The 20,313-nt window shown below is 41.4% G+C and overlaps 2 protein-coding genes across 2 annotated transcripts in view; both read right to left on the bottom strand.

Annotated features, from left to right (window-relative positions):
- LOC103182717 (transmembrane protein 171) overlaps positions 1-20,313 on the bottom strand; it is a 45,142-nt gene that overhangs the window by 9,487 nt on the left and 15,342 nt on the right. The window lies entirely within an intron of this gene.
- On the bottom strand, positions 548-7,332 carry tmem174 (transmembrane protein 174). Its single transcript, XM_042334663.1, has 3 exons — positions 7,311-7,332; positions 4,783-5,453; positions 548-1,809 (listed from the first exon to the last, which is right to left on the bottom strand). Exons 2-3 carry the CDS (start codon positions 5,418-5,420, stop codon positions 1,674-1,676), a joined length of 774 nt encoding a protein of 257 aa, XP_042190597.1. The 5' UTR covers positions 5,421-5,453; positions 7,311-7,332; the 3' UTR covers positions 548-1,673.

Below are 20,313 nucleotides of genomic sequence, written 5' to 3'. Positions count from 1 at the left end.
TAGCCAAAAGTAGCTCCTCTAGTCAGAGACTTACTTTCAACTTTTCTAATGTCCCCCCTCCCGCTTAGTTGTCAGATTCCTGGTGAATGGAATCTTTTCTTTTTGCCAATTACTGTGGCTTTGCCTAATGATCCAAACAACGGTGCTTCCCTCAACAACCAGTGACTGAAGAGTATTTTTAACAGTGCCCTTCTAAATGGGAAGACTTCCAACAAAGATAAGTGAAATACATAGGCTACAAGAGGAAGGGCTCAATCCAGCAGTAAAGAAGCTATGGAGTACATCGCTGTGTTTTAGCAGAGGATTGCATCTGAACCTCCATCTTCTCCACATTCTTAAAGTGCTGCAAGATGAAGCTGAGCAAAAGAATAAGCTAACTTCACTGATCATTCTGTTTATGGTCATCATCCCTTCGACTTGATTTCCAAGCTCTTTCATGATGGTTTCCTTTACTGTATTGCGGATACCAATTGCTTTCCAGAGTCACAATGTGGTACTAAATGAAAGTTCTTTTAGGTAAGCAGGAAGGAACAATGAAATGTGATGAATCAATGAACCACCTGGATTATATTGTCTTAACACCAATTCCATCCCCCGCCCTGACTTGCAGTCAATTTTTCCAAGGTAAACATGCTCTTGGATGTAAGCACTTGGATGATATAATTATTTATTATATTAAATTACCATTGTGAAGATACATACATTTACGTTGATAGTCTGGATGCATTCATATGAAAACAGTATTAATGTACGAAAACATGGGGTTTCAGTCTTCCCAAGTCGGTTTGTTTGGGCTTTGAGGCACTTCAAAGACATGATAAGGCGCAATATAAAATGCAAGGATTATTATTATTATCATCTACTGTAGACTGTAGCTGAAGAAGAATCCAATAATTATTTTAAAAGGAGTTAAGGTAGATGTTTGAAAAAGTGTGAGCAGATGAATGGGATCAGACTATACTTTAGCTCAAGTGGAGAAACCAACAGAACGAGTTTATGTGATCAAAGACCCGTATTTGGGCTGTAACATTTTGTGATTCTACCACTTCATTATCTGTTGAGAACTTCTAAATTTCTTTTTATTTTGTCATATTTCTAAAACATTCTCACATCAGCTTGTGAAAATACTGTATGTATAAAAGCTTCCAAACAGTGAGCTTTCTGCATATTGTGTGCTGAGAGTGAAAAAAGCAGACTCAAAGCCTTCAGTCATTTGAAATGATATTGAAATGATAAGAAACACCAAATTAAAAACAAAGCAATGTGATCAAAGCTGCTATAAATAGTTGTGTTATTTATAGCAAGGAGGCGACAATTTAAGACATTTTGTGCGTCTGAATGAAGTAGGTCTTTTCATGTCATCAGATTATCTCCAGTTAATCTTGTAAATTGTCACATTTGCACAGCATGGTACGAAAAAATAATTACTAAAAACAGCTATTTACTGTTATAAGGGATAAAAAAAAATCTGTTCTAAATAGTTACAATGCTTTGTGAACATATTTATGCAGTTGCTAATTTTTTTTAGGTATAAATGTACAACATTAGAATTACAATTGTTAAACTCTAGTACAAATAGCTGATTATCAATATATAATCTTTCCAGGAATATCCATTGCAACACATTGTATGCTTGCTTTTAAAGTAGAGAGAGAGAGAGAGAATTGGTAAATTCAGCAGAGGTAATTTTGTTCTGTAGAATCCTCACTGGGTACAGAGAAGATTTCTTCATATGAAGGTGGTGCTACTGTATCTGGAACTTCATTAACTATTAACACAGCCTGTGAATCCTCCTGGTTTCCCTCTGCCCTGTGGAAACACAGCACTAGTATTACAGTAATACAGGACATATCAAAGATATTCAACAGTACTGCAGAAGCTTCATTACTTTATTATGTCCAATTCTGAAATACTTTCACTCCTACGATTTGCATTTTTAGATACTAAAAGTTTTTTTATTAATGTCATCTCATTTGAAAAGCAACGTAATTCTGTAATGGAAAGACAATGACCGTAGGACGGATATTCAATGAGGATCCGATTAAATGGACTGAAAGACCTTCTTCATATAAACCGCTCTTGAACTTGTGAGCGGATCACATTTGATTTGCTTTTGAATCACAATCTAAGTAGAGGATTCTCAAATTACAATTTACCTCATGAGTGACAGGAACAAAGTAGCTGGCCAGTGCTTATGAAACTGATCATAAATGGAGTGATTTTTGAATTCAACACTTTGCCACATTTCGCCCACAAAATATACAGTCAATTCATTTTACAGTATATTCTGTGAAGCGCTTTGAAACATCTCAATAACGTGATTAGGCACTATATCAAATGCAGCGATTATTATTATAGAACTTGGTGACTTTTGTTTATTACCATATACATTTTAATTCTGTCTGCGTCAACATGAGTGTAAAGGGCACTATAAACGTCCCCTGTCGATTATATGAGGTCCAGTTCAATTTTCTCCAGAAGATTTGTTCCCAGCAATGTGAATATCCCATTAATCAGAACAGAAAATACAGACAGACACAGAAGCAAGTACAGCAGAATAATAATAATAATAATAATAATCCTTGCATTTGATATAGCGCTTTACACGTCGGGAGGACGTCCCAAAGCGCTTCACAGAATACACTGTAAAGTGACTTGACTGTATATTTGTGGGCGAACGCAGCAGCCAATTGCGCACAGCAATGTCCCACAAACAGTCGTAGATTGAAAATGACCAATTTATCATTTTTTTTTGGTTTTTGGAGGGATTATTATTAGGCGTGTGGAGTAAGGAAACTTGCCCAAGGTTTCGCCCTGCCTGGAATTGAACTCAGGTCTCTCGCTTGCAAAGCGAGTGCTCTAACCACTGAGCTACAGGACTCCACGAATGCTGTTACAATGCACCTCAATGGGTGAGCTCCCTGACATTTATTCACCAAAATCTAAAAAGCCGGCCAGTGGTCAGCTCGCTTTCCGTGCCCTGGCTGGTGCCTGCGCTACAAAATAGATAATTTCCAAGCCATTTGGTTGCCAACTCCTTGCGTTGAAATTTTATGGACACCAGCCCCCCCACACACATACATGCACATATGGACCACTACTTTATAATAGAGCTTGATCATACCATGTATTTTCTATGCAACTAGGTTACATTTCTGACTCTGATATAAATGATCAAACTATGAGGAATAATAAAAGTAAAACTTATCAGAGTGAGCCTGTAGCTTTGCCACTAACTACAGGCACATTTGTGCCATTTCAGTTGCCAACCTGCACCTAATTATTATCGAGATTAAGAAAGTGGGGTGCATCCTTCGCTCGTGCTGTTGGATTTATTATTAAGGTGTCCACATTTTTCCAATTAGCATGAAAACAATCGTCGAGGCAGAACTCATACAGAAGATCAGGACTGCAGAGCTAGTGGGCTGCTTGAAGTCCTTTCGCTGAAACAAGTGGATGGTGAGATTAAGGAGAAAGGCTTCTGCCACTGATAATTGTGATTGTTTTTTCACTGATGGGTCACCTCCTTTGGGGTAATTTATTCAAAGCCTGCATTTGCACTATCTTTGCGTAGAAAAAATTAGAAATTAAAAGAGGATGGGAATGGATTGAGAGATTTACTACAAACTTCCAAGTTTCCTTAAATGGAAAAATGACATAAACGAGGCATATCCTAAACTCCTCGGTCGGTCCATTGCTTTCAAATTTATATTATTAGTTGTGGTGATAGCATTCAGACTGAAGTCATTAAAGCTTTTGTGTGTGGCTTTTTATGGATATTGAATTGCTTTGGAAATTTTTTCCACATAATTGAAAGCAAGACATTGATATAAACCGATAAAAGCACAAACAGAGGCCACAATGGGAGTGAGAGGGACCCTGCGTTTGTTTCATTTCATTCTATTTCTGTCATTCCACTCGTTGGTGCTGAAGCATTTTTTACTCGTGTGCTCATATCGAGCAAGAAAATCCAATGTTGTGTATTTAACTTATTTAAATGATTTTAAGTACATCTTAGACACATGATGTGACCTAGTGAAATTAAAAGAGCCACTTACAAAATCAAAGCAAATGTAAGCTACCTCTCTCAGTAGTGGTTTTTTTTTGAGAAACCGTTGGGTCTGGGCATGACTTGTTCACAACAAATTGGTCTCAAATTTTACCTTTGTCTTACATTTAAGATCGTGCAGAATTTTGGATTTTTTTTTACTTCAGTCTTAATTTGGAGGTCAGTTCTTTATAAGAACCGTGGAAAACTGGCTTCCATATTGAAACTAAATTTAAGAATTTTCCACAATTGTGCACCATCTTAATTTTTTTAAGACAAACAGGTGAACACTGTGGAATTTAAGGCCAGCTATGTTGCAGTGGGAATATTTGAAGTTTGAAGGTAAATAATTATACTGTGTGTTTATCACAAGTGCCCGTTTTTATATAATAACATCCTGCCTGTGTTTGTCTAGATGGTGGGGTATATAAGATGTATCTATGAGGGTTATACTGACTATTTTTCCCCCACTTTCACTGGCCCATGCCTTCCAACAGTCAGAGTCTGTTGTAGGCAGCAGAGTGTGAAACTTTTATTAAGGAATAAGCAAACTGCAAAAGAATTCATAGGTCCACAAGTGGCATGTAAAACCAAAGTAACTCCAGTATTTTGTACAACTTAAAATGAATGCCAAACCATTTTAATTTCTTTAGATCATGGGTTCTTTATCAGCACCATTTCAGCACTTTTGAGTGTCCTCTGTTAGAGGTAAGTAAATGGAATGGAGAACATACCTGATCACATCGGCATCTGGCCCTTGGTAAGGTGGGCAATTCTCATCTCCTGTAAAGGCTGTGCTATCCAGAGGAAAGATGGTGTAGTACTGAGGGGGACATGGGACTGTCCCTGTAACAATGCTAGGTGGGTTAGCACTCTGAGAATTGTTGGCTGATGGCAAACGGGCAGAGTTCATGGTGACGCCATCCTGAGCTGGAGATGCATATGGAGGAGGAATATATTGAACAACAGTAGCTCCGTGGAAGGTTATAGGCTGGTTAATCCCAGTGAAAACAAAGGACTGTCCACAGGGGGGCTGCTCTGCCTCTTCTGCGCTCTCATTCATGCTCTTGCAGGTCTTGCAGGTTAACATTCTGAACTTGCAGACAGCAATCAGAACAAAAGTGACTCCCACGGAAAGCAAGATGGGTCCCAGCAACTGGGTCCATTCTAACTGAGTGGTACCGTAATATTTAATCCAGCCCATGATTGTGAATGTTATGCCCACCAGGACCAAAAAGACACCAGAGAACAGCAGGGTGGCCCCAGCCTTGTCACCATCGGATACCTGGACTCCAGGGCTCCTGGGTTGACAGGGAGTCACAGAAAACACGTTAACAGAGAAATCTTCCACATTACTGCTGTAGTGCTCCATTTGCACAGCACTGGCAATGCTGTATGACCTCCCCTTAGAAGAAAGAGGATTGCTAAGTCAGTTCCAGGAGTATATAGAGTTGAAAGTTCAACCTAGTTATTGAAAAACTTTAGTTACAGATCTTTTAAGATGCAAGTTAATAATTTAGATCAGCACATCAGAATTCTTAGAGGTTGCAGAACTGGATTGTGCATTCTTGCATTTTCCATTTTGAAGAATTAACATGTTCAACCAGGCATTAAATCTAATAGCTTTACAGCAGCCCATTCTCCCTCCTATTATACCTACACTGATGTCTTGCTGCTAGCTGACATATACATGACTGCACATCCTGTGTACTTAAGCAGCTGTTTTTACAGCAGAATCACTTATCTCAGGTTCAGATGATTTAGCAGCAGCTATTTTGACTGACAAAAAGCAAGCTGAATTGCCCTGTGAGGGCAACTATGTATACAGTTACTGTCTAAACTTTAGAATGCTATATTCCAAAATCTCACATGATCTGCACATCAATGGCAAAATCAATTATCTAAAAGAATATAACCTATAATAATACAATTTAAATGATTCACAACTGAAAATTGGTCCACTTGAACTTGGTTAGTGAGCATGGTGTATAGTGCACTGGATGCAATTGTAGATAAATGAAATGTAAAATCCCATCAAAATGAAAACTATATTTCAGGAAGCATGAGATTTGAGATTTTAAAAAAATAAAAAGTACAATGTACTAGAAAGATAAAACAATTTGCATTTTTATAGCACCTTATTGGTCAAAATGTCTCAAAGCACTTCTCAGTAATTATTGTCAATTGTGCTGTCAGTGGTTTTATAAGCACCAGAAGGAAATGGAAATTGATGGGCTTCAAAGCAAATCATCTAGGAACAACAGCAGGCCATGTGGCTGATTTTTTTGATTTATATTGTATAAACATGCAGTATTAACCACATGGTGTAGTTTTTTGATCGGTCTGACACATATGGAAACCCATCTTCATGCTAAACCAGATAGAGGTCCACATATGAATGCCACCTACACATGGAAAATTCTAAGTGTCTGTAATGGGATGTGTGCTCTCTCCCTAGAAGGATGCTTTCTTAATCTCGATAATAATTAGGCACAGGTTGGCAAGAGCCAAGGTTTGGGGACTACAGAGTGTACATTGAGATATTGCTGGAGTTTAACCAGTTAAAAACACGCAGTACCTAAGAAAACGAGCAACATGAAAAGGCCACTCAGCCATCAAGCCCACTTTCTGCACAGACCATAACATAACATGTAGGAGCAGGAGTAGGCCATTCGGCCCTACGAGCCTGCCCCGCCATTCAATCATGGCTGATCTTCTAATCTAACTCCAGCTAATAACCTGACCCTGCCTTATCCCCATATCCCTTAATCCCTTTTGCAATAAGAAATCTATCTATCTCAGTCTTGAATATGTTCAAGGACTGAGAGTCAACAGCCCTTTGGGGTTGTGAGTTCCATACATTCACCACCCTTTGAGTGCTTAACCAACCCTATTATAGGCTTCACCTCAACTACTGTCTGCTGGGCCAAAGTTCCAAATAGACGATAGAACCATAGAAATTCACAGCACAGAAGAAGAGAACAAAATCATTCAGCCCACTCTGTCTGTCCTGGCTCCTTTAAAGAAGTTCTCAAACCTCAAAGGAAAATCAGCAAAAATGAAGAAATATTCTTCCAATTCCAGATATTCACTTTTCAACCTCAATCCCCACTTTCTCCACAGACACAATCCTTTCTCCAGCCACAACAGCATACACACTATTATAATAACAATAATTCAAGGTTGATCATGTTGGAACACCTCAAAATGCTTCACAGTACTTATGTTGTAAAGTTTAGTGACTGTACCTCTACCAACCCACCTGCTCCCTCCACTCAGCCGGCTCTGGCCTGCTCCATGCCCCCGACCCACCTGCCCCACCATTGCCGGGAGAGCCTTCAACCACTCTGCCCCCAAACCTTTGCAATTCCATCCTCCAATCACTCCGCCTTACCTCCTCCTCAGCCTCCTTCAAGTCCCGCCTCAAATCCCTCCTCTTCCATCATGTCATCGGCCACCCCCCTTCCCCTCCCCTCCCTTCTCCCCCCGACCCCAGCTCTGAAATGCTGTACACTGTCCAGTGCCTTGGGAGATCCTCCCGACGTGAAAGGCGCTATACAAATGTAATCTTGTTGTTGTATTTGTAAGCAAATGTAGCAGGCAATCTGCACACAGCATTTTGCTTCAGACTTCCACCTTTGTTGGGTCCCATGGAGTACTTGTTCATCTCTATATTTCTCTATACTCTCCAATACTGTCCCCAAACAGATACTTATCCAGTTATCTTTTCAATGTATCAATTAAGCTAGATTAGTTGTTTTTGGTGGGAGCCTGGCATGGAGGAAGTGGGGTTCGTGCAGCAGGTCTGGGATACCTGAATGCAGAGATTGAAGGCAGAGAAGGGTAGAATATGGAGAGATAGGAAAGGTGCTATGGGATGAAGGGATACATATCTGAAGGTGAGGACCTTGAAGTTGATTCATTTGGAGACAGGGAGTCAATGGAGCCTGGCGAGGATTAGGGTGATGGATATGCGGTGTTTGATGCAGGTGAGGTTACAGATGGTGGAGAGCAGCTGAACTTTGTGGATGGTGGAACTGGCATAAGTGTGACATTTGAATCACCTTAAAGAATAATTTAAATGATAGTCCCGAGTTATGAGTTTTGTCTTTTTCATATTTGGTAGAAGAGATAAGGCAGTGCAAGCTTTTTGGGGACAGATACTCTCCAGGATATCCAGCTAGCACACAGGCCAGCCTGCTGACTGTGGTCACTGTATGGATAATGTAAATAAACTTTACAGGAGATGTGACAACTTTCTCCAACTGAATGTCTGCAAGACTGAGGCCCTCCTGATTGGCTCACGCCTGCGCCTCCGCACTTCGGGCGCTGGCAGCATCAGCCTCCACTGCTGCACGCTCAACCTCACTAAGCCAGTCAGGAACCTGGGTGTCTTGGTTGATCCAGAACTGTCCTTTCTCCCCCACATTTGCGCCATGACCAGCACTGTCTCCGCAACATTCCCAGACTCCGCCACTGCCTCAGCCCTCAGGCTGCCGAAACCCTCAACCACGCATTCATCACATCAAGGCTCGATTATGGAAACTCCCTCCTCATCGGCCTTTCCAACTCCTACCTTCACAAGCTGCAGATCATCCAAAACTCTACAGCTCGTGTACTCTTGCTCACCAGGCTCCGTGACCCCATCCATCACTCCCGCCCTCGCCCAACTCCACTGGCTCCCCATCCCCCAGAGGATCTAATTCAAGATCCTTGTCCTCACTTCCAAGGCTATCCATGGCCTTGCCCCCTCCTACCCTTCTGACTTGTTGACTTTCTACCAACCTGTCCGCTCCCTCTGTTCAGCGGGCTCCAGCCTGCTCCATGTCTCCCGCCCGACCCACCCTACCATCGGTGGCCGGGCTTTCAACCTCTCTGCTCCCCATTTTGGAACTCCATTTCACAGTTCCTTCACCTCGCTTCCTCCCTTGCCTCCTTCAAGGCTGATCTCAAGACCCTACTCTTCGATCGTGCCTTCAGTCGACCTCCCATCTCTCTGGCTTCCCTCACCCCAACATCACCCCTTCCCCATGCTCAGGTCCTGACCCTGACTGTCCACCGCCTTGGGACGTCCTCCCAACATGAAAGGCGCTCTATAAATGTAATTTCATTGTTGTTGCTGTTGAGTGTGGAGTAAGGCAACTTGTCTAAGATATTGCCTCATCCGGAAATCAAATCCTGGACCTCTTGCTTGTGAGGGGAGCGCACTAACCACTATGCTACAGGACGTCACAACTCCGTGACCTTATCACATCGAAACATCTCAAAGCACTTCACAGTAATACTGTCAAGTGTAGTAACTTTTTTTTTGCAGACAAACACAAGCACAATCCCACAAGTAGCCATAGCTGAATGACCAATTTATCCGGAGGAGTATTGGTCAGGAAGTCAAATGAACTTTTTAAATCTTGTCAAGAGATCATAAAGATTAGTAAATGGTGCCTCGATTTAACATCTCATCCAAAAGAAAATACTTTCAACAATGCAGTACTCCCTAGAATTGCACTTGAACGTTAACACTATTCTACCTGCTCAAGTTGCGACACAGTATTTACATCCAGTGAAATGACCTTGGAGCACTAACAGCCCATACCCTGATTTCCAGTGAGTCAGCATAAAGCAGAAAAAAATGTTAATAAACACAAGACCAAAATAGACCTGCTTCTCACCTGTGAAAAATGAATTCTATAGATCCGGGTTCTTTAGATCTGTATCAGGAAAACATATTACTAATTCGTCTAGTTTTAACCTTTCACTAAATCTGTAGGATTATAGAGAGACGGCACAATAGAGAACAAAATGTTCATGCAGATGAAGCCAAATTTACTCAGCAGTTTATTTGGCTTTTCATAGAATCATAGAGTCGTACAGCACAAAAAGAGGCCATTCGGCCCATCGAGTCTGTGCTGGCTCTTTGAAAAGAGCAATGTAATGTCAGTCCCACTTCCCAGCCCTTTCCCCATAACCCTGCAAACCCGTCCTCCTCAAATACCCGTCCACTGCATTTTTAAAAGTAGTTATCGAATCAGCCTCGACCACCCTCTCAGGTAATGCGTTCCAGATTCGAACAACTCGCTGCATGAAAAAATTTCTTCTCACCTCCCCTCTGCTTCTTTTAGAGACTATTTTGAATCTGTGATCTTGAGTCACCGACACACTCACCAGTGGAAACAGTTTTTCCCTTTCTAACCTATCAAATCCCCTCATGATTTTGAAAACCTCTATTAGGTCTCCTCTTAACCTTCTCTGCTCCAATGAGAATAATCCCAGCCTCTCTAGCCTTTCCTCATAATCAAGGTCCCTCATTCCTGGTACCATCCTCGTAAATCTCCTCTGCACCCTTTCCAATGCCTTAACATCCTTCCTATAGTGTGGTGCCCAGAACTGGGTGCAGTATTCTAACTGAGGCCTAACCAGTGTTTTATATAGGTTAATCATAACCTCCTGACTCTTGTACTCTATGCCCCTAATCATAAAGCCTAGAATCCCATATGCCCTTTTTACAGCTTTATCTACCTGTTCTGCCACCTTCAAGGATTAATTTACCTGAACCCCCAGGTCTCTCTGTTCTTTCACCCCCCTTAAGATTGTATTATCTACCCTATATTGCCTCCCCTCATTCTTTCTATCAAAATGCATTACCTCGCATTTCTCTACATTGAAATTCATCTGCCATGTGTCTGCCCATTTTACCATTCTGTCTATGTCTTCCTGTAGTTGGCTACTATCCTTCTCACTGTTTACCACCCTACCTAACATTGTGTCGTCCGCAAACTTGGAAATGGTACTTGCTATACCCAAGTCCAGATCATTTATGTATATTAAGAAGAGCAGTGGTCCTAATACCGATCCTTGGGGGATGCCACTGTACACTTCCCTCCAGTCAGAAAAGCAGCCGTTCACCACAATTCTCTGCTTTCTGTCTCCCAGCCAGTTCTGGATCCATGCTGCCACTGTCCCTTTTATACCATGGGCTTCTATCTTTCTTACAAGTCTGATCCACTGTGAGATTAAAGTTATTACAAAATAAATGTTCTTGAATAGTTTGTTTTGCTTCCAGTCAGCTAGATTAAAGAAGCAAATGGTGAGAAAGTCTGACTGCTTGAATATAATAAATGCTCCTTTTATTCAAAATAGAGTAACATTAAAGTTAATAAACCATACAACATCATGAGATGCTCTCTAAGGTGCAAAATGAAATCATAAAAGGCTAATGCATTTCTGATCAGAGGACCTGAAGGTGCAATTGAAACTACTGAATTCATGCAAACCGTATTGGTAGTTTTCCTTAGGTTAAAGTAAGCCTTTTTTTATTGTTGGCCTACTTTACTATTTGCCATCTCTAAGTTGACTTGGTTGATCAGTCTATCATAGGGTTGTACCAATACCTCTCTATAGTTAGAACATAAGAATATAATAATTGGCGAGGCGAAAGGAGACCAAGGTACGTCCAGTTCAGCTTCTACCATAATGGCAGTCGATGATAGCATGAGATAACATGAATACAATCACTTTGGACAAGCTGTTGCTTATACATTGTGAACATAATGACATCATGTAGAGTCCTATAGCTCACTGATTAGAGCACTGGGCTCGAAAGCGAGAGACCTGGGTTTGATTCCCAGTAGGCCAAAACCTTGGGCAAATTTCCTTACTCCACATGCCTGATAATAAACTCTCAAAAAAACAATAATAAATTTGTCACTTCAATCCACGACTGCTTGTGGGACACTGCTGTGTGCAATTGGCTGCCACGTATCACCCACAAATTTACAGTCAAGTCACTTTACAGTATATTCTGTCTGGAAGGTATGAAAAGTGCTATATCAAATGCAAGGATTATTATAATGATAATGGATGCGCCTGAACATGTGAGTTTAGATAGATATGGGAGCTGTGGGTTTAACGTCAGTTTTGCTCAATTGACTTGTGGGACTTTGAGTACTTAAGATGTTGTGTGCTCTACTGAGGGATAATGATCTCTCAAGTTTATTCACATAATTCTTTGAATTGAACATGGCAAGAGAAGTGAAGGATAATAACAAAAAAAATGTTGTTACATTAAGAATAGAAGTAAATCAACCAATGGAATAGGGCCACTGAAGGTGAGTTCGGGGAAGAACATGACAAATAATGCTACACAGGCTGCAATAGTGCTAAATATTTTTTTTGCACCAGTCTTTACCAAGGAGGAGGAAGAGTTACAGCTACAGGTAAACGTAAACCAACATTGCAAGGAACAGTCACAGTCATGGCTGTAGAACAGAGTAGCAACTTGGGAGATAAAGAAGAGTGTGTCAAGTAGGGACAAAAAGCTCAACAAAGGAAATAGGGCATTAACAACTAGGGGAAATTGTAAGAGGTCAAAATTAAAGGCGCTATATCTGAATGCACAAAGCATTCGTAACAAGAGTTAAATATTCCAGGATATAATGTGTTCAGGAAGGATAGAGAAGGAAGAACAGGAGGAGGGGTGGCAATATTAGTTAAGGATACAATTATAGTTGTAGAAAGGAACGAGGTTCTGGAGGGCCCGACAACAGAATCCATCTGGTTAGAGATAAGAAATAAGAAAGGAGTGGTTACACTGATAGGGGTTTACTATAGACCACCAGACAGCGGGAAGGAGATAGAGGAGCAGATCTGCAACCAGATAACGGATAGATGTAAGGCGAACAGAGTTGTGATAATGGGGGATTTCAATTATCCCAATATAGACTGGCAAAATAGCAGCGCTAAGGGTAAGGCAGGAGAAAGATTCATAAACTGTGTACAGGAAAATTTTCTTGAGCTGTATGTCTCCAGTCCTACAAGGAAGGAAGCATTGCTGGATCTAGTCCTGGGAGATGAAATAGGTCAGGTTGAACAGGTTTCGGTAGGGGAGCATCTAGGTAACAGTGACCATAATATTATTAGATTTAGATTACTCATGAACGGGGACAAAGTACAGTCAAGGGTGAAAATGCTTGACTGGAAAAGGGCTAATTTTGATGGGCTAAAAAGGGACCTAGAGTTGGTGGACTGGCAAGTAAGACTAGCAGGTAAAACGACTCATGAGCAATGGGAGATCTTCAAAGATATGATAGCTCAAGGTCTAAATGGATATATTCCCACAAAAGAGAAATGTGCAACAACCAAGCCAGCCTGGATGACCGGGGATATTCTGTCTAGGATGAAAGAGAAGAAGATGGCGTACGACAATTGGAAGACACAAGATATTGAGGATAGCAAAGCGCATTACAGAGAATGCAGGAATGATCTTAAAAGAGTGATAAGACAGGCTAAAAGATTGCATAAGAAGAGGTTAGCGGGTAACATATCCTAAAATCCTAAAATATTTTACAAGCACATAAAGGAAAAAAGGTTAGTTAAAGGTAGGATGGGGCCAATCAAAGACAATGACGGCAATCTTGTTGTGGAGGCAGAGGGCATGGCTGATGTACTGAACGAGTACTTTGCATCTGTCTTCACAACGGAAATGGATGCCACAAATGCTGCAGTATTGGATGAGAGGGTAGAGGAAATAGATCAGATTACTATAGACAGAGAGGAAGTTCTGAAAAGATTGACTGGGCTCAAAATTGCTAAGTCACCAGGACCAGATGGGTTTCACCCAAGGTTGCTGTGGGAGATACGGGTTCAAATACCTCTTTTTGAAGAGGTGACTGCGAGGGTTAATGAGGGAAATGCGGTGGATGTTATTTACATGGATTTCAAAAAGGCTTTTGACACAGTACCGCAGAAGAGATTAATAAAAAAATTACAGGCCCAAGATATTAAGGGGACAGTGGCAGTTTGGATTAAGAACTGGCTGAGTGACAGAAAGAAGAGGGTGGTGGTTAATGGGTGTTTCTCCAAATGGAAGGAGGTGTGCAGCGATGTCCCCCAGGGATCGGTATTGGGACCACTGATCTTTCTAATATATATTAATGATCTGGACTGGGGCAAAGAGAGCACTATTTCCAAGTTTGCAGATGATACAAAGTTAGTTAGGGTAGTAAATAGTGAGGAGGACTGTAACCAACTGCAAGCAGACATACACAGAATGGTGGAATGGGCTGACATGTGGCAGATGGATTTCAATGTGGATAAGTGTGAGGTGATACACTTAGGTAGGAAAAATGATAGGAGGTGATATAGACTTGGTAGCTCAATCTTAAGGGGGGTGAACGTACAGCGAGATCTGGGTGTTCAAGTAAGCGAATCATTAAAGGTAGCGGGCAGGTAGATAAGGCAGTAAAAAAGGCATTTGGTGTACTGAGCTTTATTAGTAGGGACATAGAGTATAAGAGTAGGGAGGTTATGGTTAATCTACACAAAACACTGGTGAGGCCTCAGCTGGAGTACTGCGTCCAGTTCTGGGCACCTTACTTCAGGAAGGACATTAAGGGACTGGAAAGGGTGCAAAGGAGATTCACGAGAATGATACCAGGAATGGGGAACCTTAGCTATGAGGACAGGCTGGAGAAGTTAGGACTTTTCCCATTAGAGCAGAGAAGGTTACACAGGGACCTGATAGAGCTCTTCAAGATCATGAAAGGTTTCGACAGGCTAGATAAGGAAAAGCTGTTTCTGCTGGTAGGTGTGTCTGACCCGTGGTCACACTCTTAAGATATCTACCAAAAGAAGCAGAGGGAAGGTTAGAAGAAATTTTTTCACTCAGCGAGATGTTCGAATTTAGAATGATCTGCCTGAAAGGGTAGTGAAGTTCGATTCGATAACAGCTTTTAAGAGAGAACTGGATAGGTATCTGGGGAAGACCGGTTTGCAGGGATATGGGGAGAAAGCTGGTGATTGGGGTTAGTGAAAGTGACTTGCTCTGTCAAAGAGCCGGCACAGACTCAATGGGCCGAATGGCCTCCTTCTGTGTCGTAACATTCTATGAATCCATGAATCTATGAAAAAGATAGACGAATTAAGAGCACAAATAGACATAAATGGGTACGATCTAGTGGCTATTACTGAGACGTGGTTACAGGGAGACCAAGGGTGGATGCTAAACATTCCAGGGTATTCAACATATAGGAAAGATAGGCAATGTGGAAAATGAGGTGGGGGAATAGCTCTGCTAATAAAGGATGAGATAAAAACAGTAGAGAGGAAGGATTTTAAATCAGAAAATCAGGATGTAGAGTAAGAATTGGTGGAGGTAAGAAACAACAAGGGGCAGAAGACACTAGTGGGAGTAGTTTATAGACCCCAAATAGCAGTTACAGTATTGGGCAGGGTATTAATCAGAAAATTAGAGGAGCATGTAGCAAGGGGAATACACTAATAGTGGGTGATTTCAATCTTCATATAGAGTTGGGAATACCAAATTGGCAAAAGTAAATTAGAGGATGAGTTTATAGAATGCATTAGAGATAGTTTTCTAGATCAGTATGCTGAGGAACCAACCAGGGAACAGGCTATCCTAGATCTTCTTTTGTGTAATGAAATAGGGCTAATCAGCAATCTGGAAGTCAAGGCTTCTCTAGAGCAGAGTGGCCATAACATGATGGAATTTAACATTAAGTTAGCGAGTAATATAACTGAATCCGAAGCAAAGGTCTTAAATCTAAATAAAGCCAACTTTGCAGAATATGAGAGAAGATTTGGCTAAAATAGACTGGGAAATTAGATTAAAAAATATGACAGTAGACCAGCAATAGCAAACGTTTAAAGATATAGTACATAATTCCCAGCAATCACATATTTCCTTAAAAAATAAAAATACCACGGGAAAAGTGGTTCAATCTTGGCTAACTAGAGAAGTTAGGGAAAGTATCAAATTAAAAGAAAGAGGCCTATAATACTGCCAAAAAGATCAGTAAACCTGAGGATTGGGAAGGCTTTAGAGATCAGCAAAGGAAAACCAAGAAACTGATTAAGAGGGAGAATATGAGGGTAAACTAGCTAGGAACATAATGACAAATTGTAAGAGTTTTTACAAGTACATAAAGAGGAAGAGACTATCAAAAGTGAATCTGGGTCCATTGCAGGCAGAGACAGGAGAAATTATAAGGGGGAATAAAGAAATGGCACAGTCATTAAACAAATATTTTGCTTCTGTCTTCACATTAGAGGACACTGAAAACTTACCGAAAATAGAGGGGAATCTGGAGGCTAATGTTAGTGAGAAACATAACAAAATGAACATCAGTAAATCAATACTGTGGAGTCCTGTAGCTCAGTGGTTAGAGCACTCGCTTTGCGTGCGAGAGACCTGAGTTCACTTCCAGGCACAGGGCGAAACCTTGGGCAAGTTTCCTTACTCCACACGCCTAATAATAATCCTCCAAAACAATAATAAATTGGTCATTTTCAATCTACGACTGTTTGTGGGACATTGCTGTGCGCAATTGTCTGCCGCGTTCGCCCACAAATATACGGTCAATTCACTTTACAGTATATTCTGTGAAGCGCTTTGGGATGTCCTCCCGACGTGAAAAGCGCTATATCAAATGCAAGGATTATTATTATTATTAATAGTATTAGAGAAATTGATAGGATTAAAAAAATGATAAATCCCCTAGACCTGATGGCCTGCATCCTAGGGTCTTAAAGGAGGTGGAAGCTTTGTTTTCGATCTTCCAAAATTCCCTGGATTCTGGAATGGTTCCCATTGATTAGAAGATCACAAACTATTTCAGTGAGGGAATAGTGAAACTGTAGAAGAGCCTCCCTAGGGAGACGCCAATACCTCTCCCCAAAGGCCGCTGAAACCCTGGTCCATGCCTTTGTCAACTCTCGGCTGGACTATTCTAACGCCCTCCTCGCCGGTCTCCATCCACTACCATCCATAAAATCCAGATTATTCAAAACTCTGCCGCCTGCATTCTCTCCCGCACCAAACTCCGCTCCCCGATAACCCCAGTCCTTACCTGACTGCACTGGCTGCCTATCCCAGAGAGGATCGATTTCAAGATCCTCATTGAATACCCTGCACTCCTCTACACCCCCCTACCTCTCTGACTTCCTCTCTCCTCAAAACAGTACCCGTTGCCTTTGTTCCTCCGGGTCTGGCCTCCTCCTCGTCCCCCGAGTCCTCCGCTCCACCCTCGGCGACCGTGCCTTCAGCCACTATGCCCCGAGGCTCTGGAACTGCCTTCTTCACTCCCTTCGTCTCGCTCCCTTCCTTCCCATTTTTAGGTCTCTGCTGAAGACCTTTCTTTTCGACCTTGCCTTTGGTCACCTTCCCCCCCTCCCCCAGCTCGGTCCCGGGATCCATTACTGTAAAGCGCTCTGACATTATGGGATATAGTACATAGGTAGTTTGGGATATATGTGCATGCGACCGCCAGGAAGGTGGAAGGCGAACTAGATGGACCTTGGTCTTTTTTTGTCTAGCATTTCTTATGTTCTTATTCTGTTGCTACATTTTAAACATTGGGTGGCACAGTGCATTAGAATCTTGTCCTTTAACCTCTCAGACCTAGATTTGAATCCAGCCCAAAGCTGCAATGAAAACGTCTTTATTCTCAAATGACTGTAAAGGGTCCTAACGGAAGTAGTTTGGGAAATCGGTGTATGATTCTCAGAGGCCACAAATCCATTTATTTCTCACAACTTCTACTCAGACAAACCGTATGTTTACAATATAGGAAATGGTAATATCGCATAGTATTAGTAAGCTTCTGAGATTGGGATTTAGGTTTCCAGTAATGCATTTTGTACCATGCAGGAACGCAGACCCATCTTAGATAACAGCGGATGTTAATAATTTGCCGTGAGCTCTTTTAAACTTTTGGCTTCAAGAAGATTCACTGACTCTGTGGATAAAAATTCAACCCCGGGCCTACATTTACTCTATTTTCTTAGTATTTTGGTAAATTCTTAAAAGAGCTTACAAAAAAATGGCTTGAAAGTTAAGACAATTCATCAATTTGCCAAATTCTTCTCCATCTGAAATGTTAAGAAAAAAAGAGTAAATTTAGACCCCAGTGGAATTTCTCCCTTTATATGTTAAATGAGAATAACCACAAGGTCACAAGAGAAGTTCAAATGAAGAAGGTTCTTTCAAATCATTTGATCTCATCCTTCTAGAAAATTCACTATGCTGTGCTCCCGTTACAACATCAAGTTATTTTGTTTAATGAGTTCCAGCAGCCTGGACTAAACTACACTTGCTCGAAATCTTGTTCCAGTTAATTTGTAATAATAATAATTAATATCCTTGCATTTGATGTAGAACCTTATGCCATTGAGGTGCAGTGTTCAGGGAATGCTGCATTGTTTGAGGTGCAGTTTTTCGGGATGTTAATCTGTGGTCCCACAAATACCACATTCAGCATCGCAGTTTTGAGCATCTGTATTAGAGCTGGAAGCAGATGCTGTACGGTATTACTGGAACCAATGAAAAGGTTCTGTTAATTATAAAGAACACTGAAATATACACTAGAAATAATCTCTCCTAACCTACAACTATAACCAAATAAATATATTGATCCCCATCGTGGTCGTTGGTCCAAATCTATTATGTTATAAATATGCAAGAAGAACTTTAATTTCTGTCAAGTTACACCAAAGAATGAGAAGTCGCTCAGTTCTGATGAAGGGTCATGGACCCGAAACGTTGATTCACTTTTCTTTCTCCATAAGTGCTGCCTGACCTGCTGAGTGTTCCCAGTGACTTCTGTTTTTGTTTCCGATTTCCAGCATTTGCAATATTTTGCGTTTTGTTTACACCAAACAATATGTTTGGACTAAAACCAAGTTGCAATCATGAGCCAGTGAACAAGTTAGATCCTATTGTACATTAACACCCATGTTTGAGCATTAACTCAATCATAATTAATAAATAGTTTACTACTGCTTATGTTATAAGGTTTGAAAGGTCTGCTAACATTTAAGAGCAGTCAGAAATGAAAGGTCATATGTAATTTTGGTTCACTCTGGATTCTATAAAAAATAAAAAGGATCTAGGATTCATAGATTCCTTTGTTTGGTTATTAAGATGAAAGTATAGTATGTATCCCCTCCCCCCACCTCCCCCCAACCCCAGCTCAGGTCTGAAATGCTGTACTCTGTCCAGGGCCTTGGGACATCCTCCCAACGCGAAAGGCGCTATACAAATGCACCAGGCTTCGGGACCACATCACTCCCACCCTCGCTCGCCTCCACTGGCTCCCCATCCCCCAGAGGATCGATTTCAAGATCCTCATCCTCACCTACAAGGCCATTCACGGTCTTGCTCCCTCCTACCTCTCCGACCTACTATCCCCCTACCTACCTGCCCGTACCCTCCGTTCCTGGCTCCGGTTTGCTCCACATCCCCCGCCCAAACCGCCCTACCATCGGTGGCCGGGTCTTCAGCCTCTCAGCCCCTAGGCTCTGGAACTCCATCCCCCAGTGCCTTCGCCTTGCCTCCTCCCTTTCCTCCTTCAAGGCCGATCTCAAGACCTTTCTCTTTGACCGTGCCTTCAGCTCCCCTCTCGACTCTCTACCCCCTCCTCGCTCCCTCCCTTCCTTCCCCTCACCCTGACCATTTCCCCCCTGCTCGGGTCCTGACCCAACCGTACAGCGCCTTGAGACGTCCTCCCAATGTGAAAGGCGCTCTATAAATGGAATCTTGTTGTTGTTGTTGTAATCTTGTTGTTGTGTTACATGTACCAGAGACTTATGTTGTTACATGTACCGGAGTCAGCTCAGTGGTTAGAGCACTCGCTTAGCAAGCGAGAGACCTGAGTTCAATTCCAGGCAGGGCGAAACCTTGGGCAAGTTTCCTTACTCCACACAGAGCCTAATAATAATCCCTCCAAAACAAAACAATAATAAATTGGTCATTTTCAATCTACGACTGTTTGTGGGACACTGCTGTGCGCAATTGGCTGCCACATTTTGCCCACAAATATACAGTCAATTCACTTTACAGTATATTCTGGGAAGCAATGAGTTCAATCGTATTTCAGTTAAATTGTTTATTCGAAAATTACAACTAAAATGTTGGCAGCATTCCAATACAAGTAATCTGTCTAATCTCGCGTCTGTTATGTGAGTTGTGTAAACTACGTGTGACCCATGTATAAATGCAAGTGTATTAATTACATAATTACATAATTAATACACCCTTTACATTGGTTGTTAATTATATAATTAAGGGCATTTCCCTCTGTACACATGGGTTAACACATGGCGCTTAATACTCATGCAGTTCCACATGATTTATACAACTTGCATAATAGACCCCATATGTTTTTATTGGAAGGAAAAATCTTTTATCTGCAGGTCACTCTCCAATTTAAGTTTGTATATGTTGGATTATCTAACCTTGATTTGGACTTAAT

This window comes from Callorhinchus milii, unplaced genomic scaffold (genome assembly GCF_018977255.1).
Source record: "Callorhinchus milii isolate IMCB2004 unplaced genomic scaffold, IMCB_Cmil_1.0 Scaffold1, whole genome shotgun sequence".
In the NCBI taxonomy this organism is placed as follows: Eukaryota; Metazoa; Chordata; class Chondrichthyes; order Chimaeriformes; family Callorhinchidae; genus Callorhinchus; species Callorhinchus milii.
The sequence above is the reverse complement of the archived record's forward strand: the minus strand, read 5'-3'. Positions and strand labels throughout refer to the sequence as shown.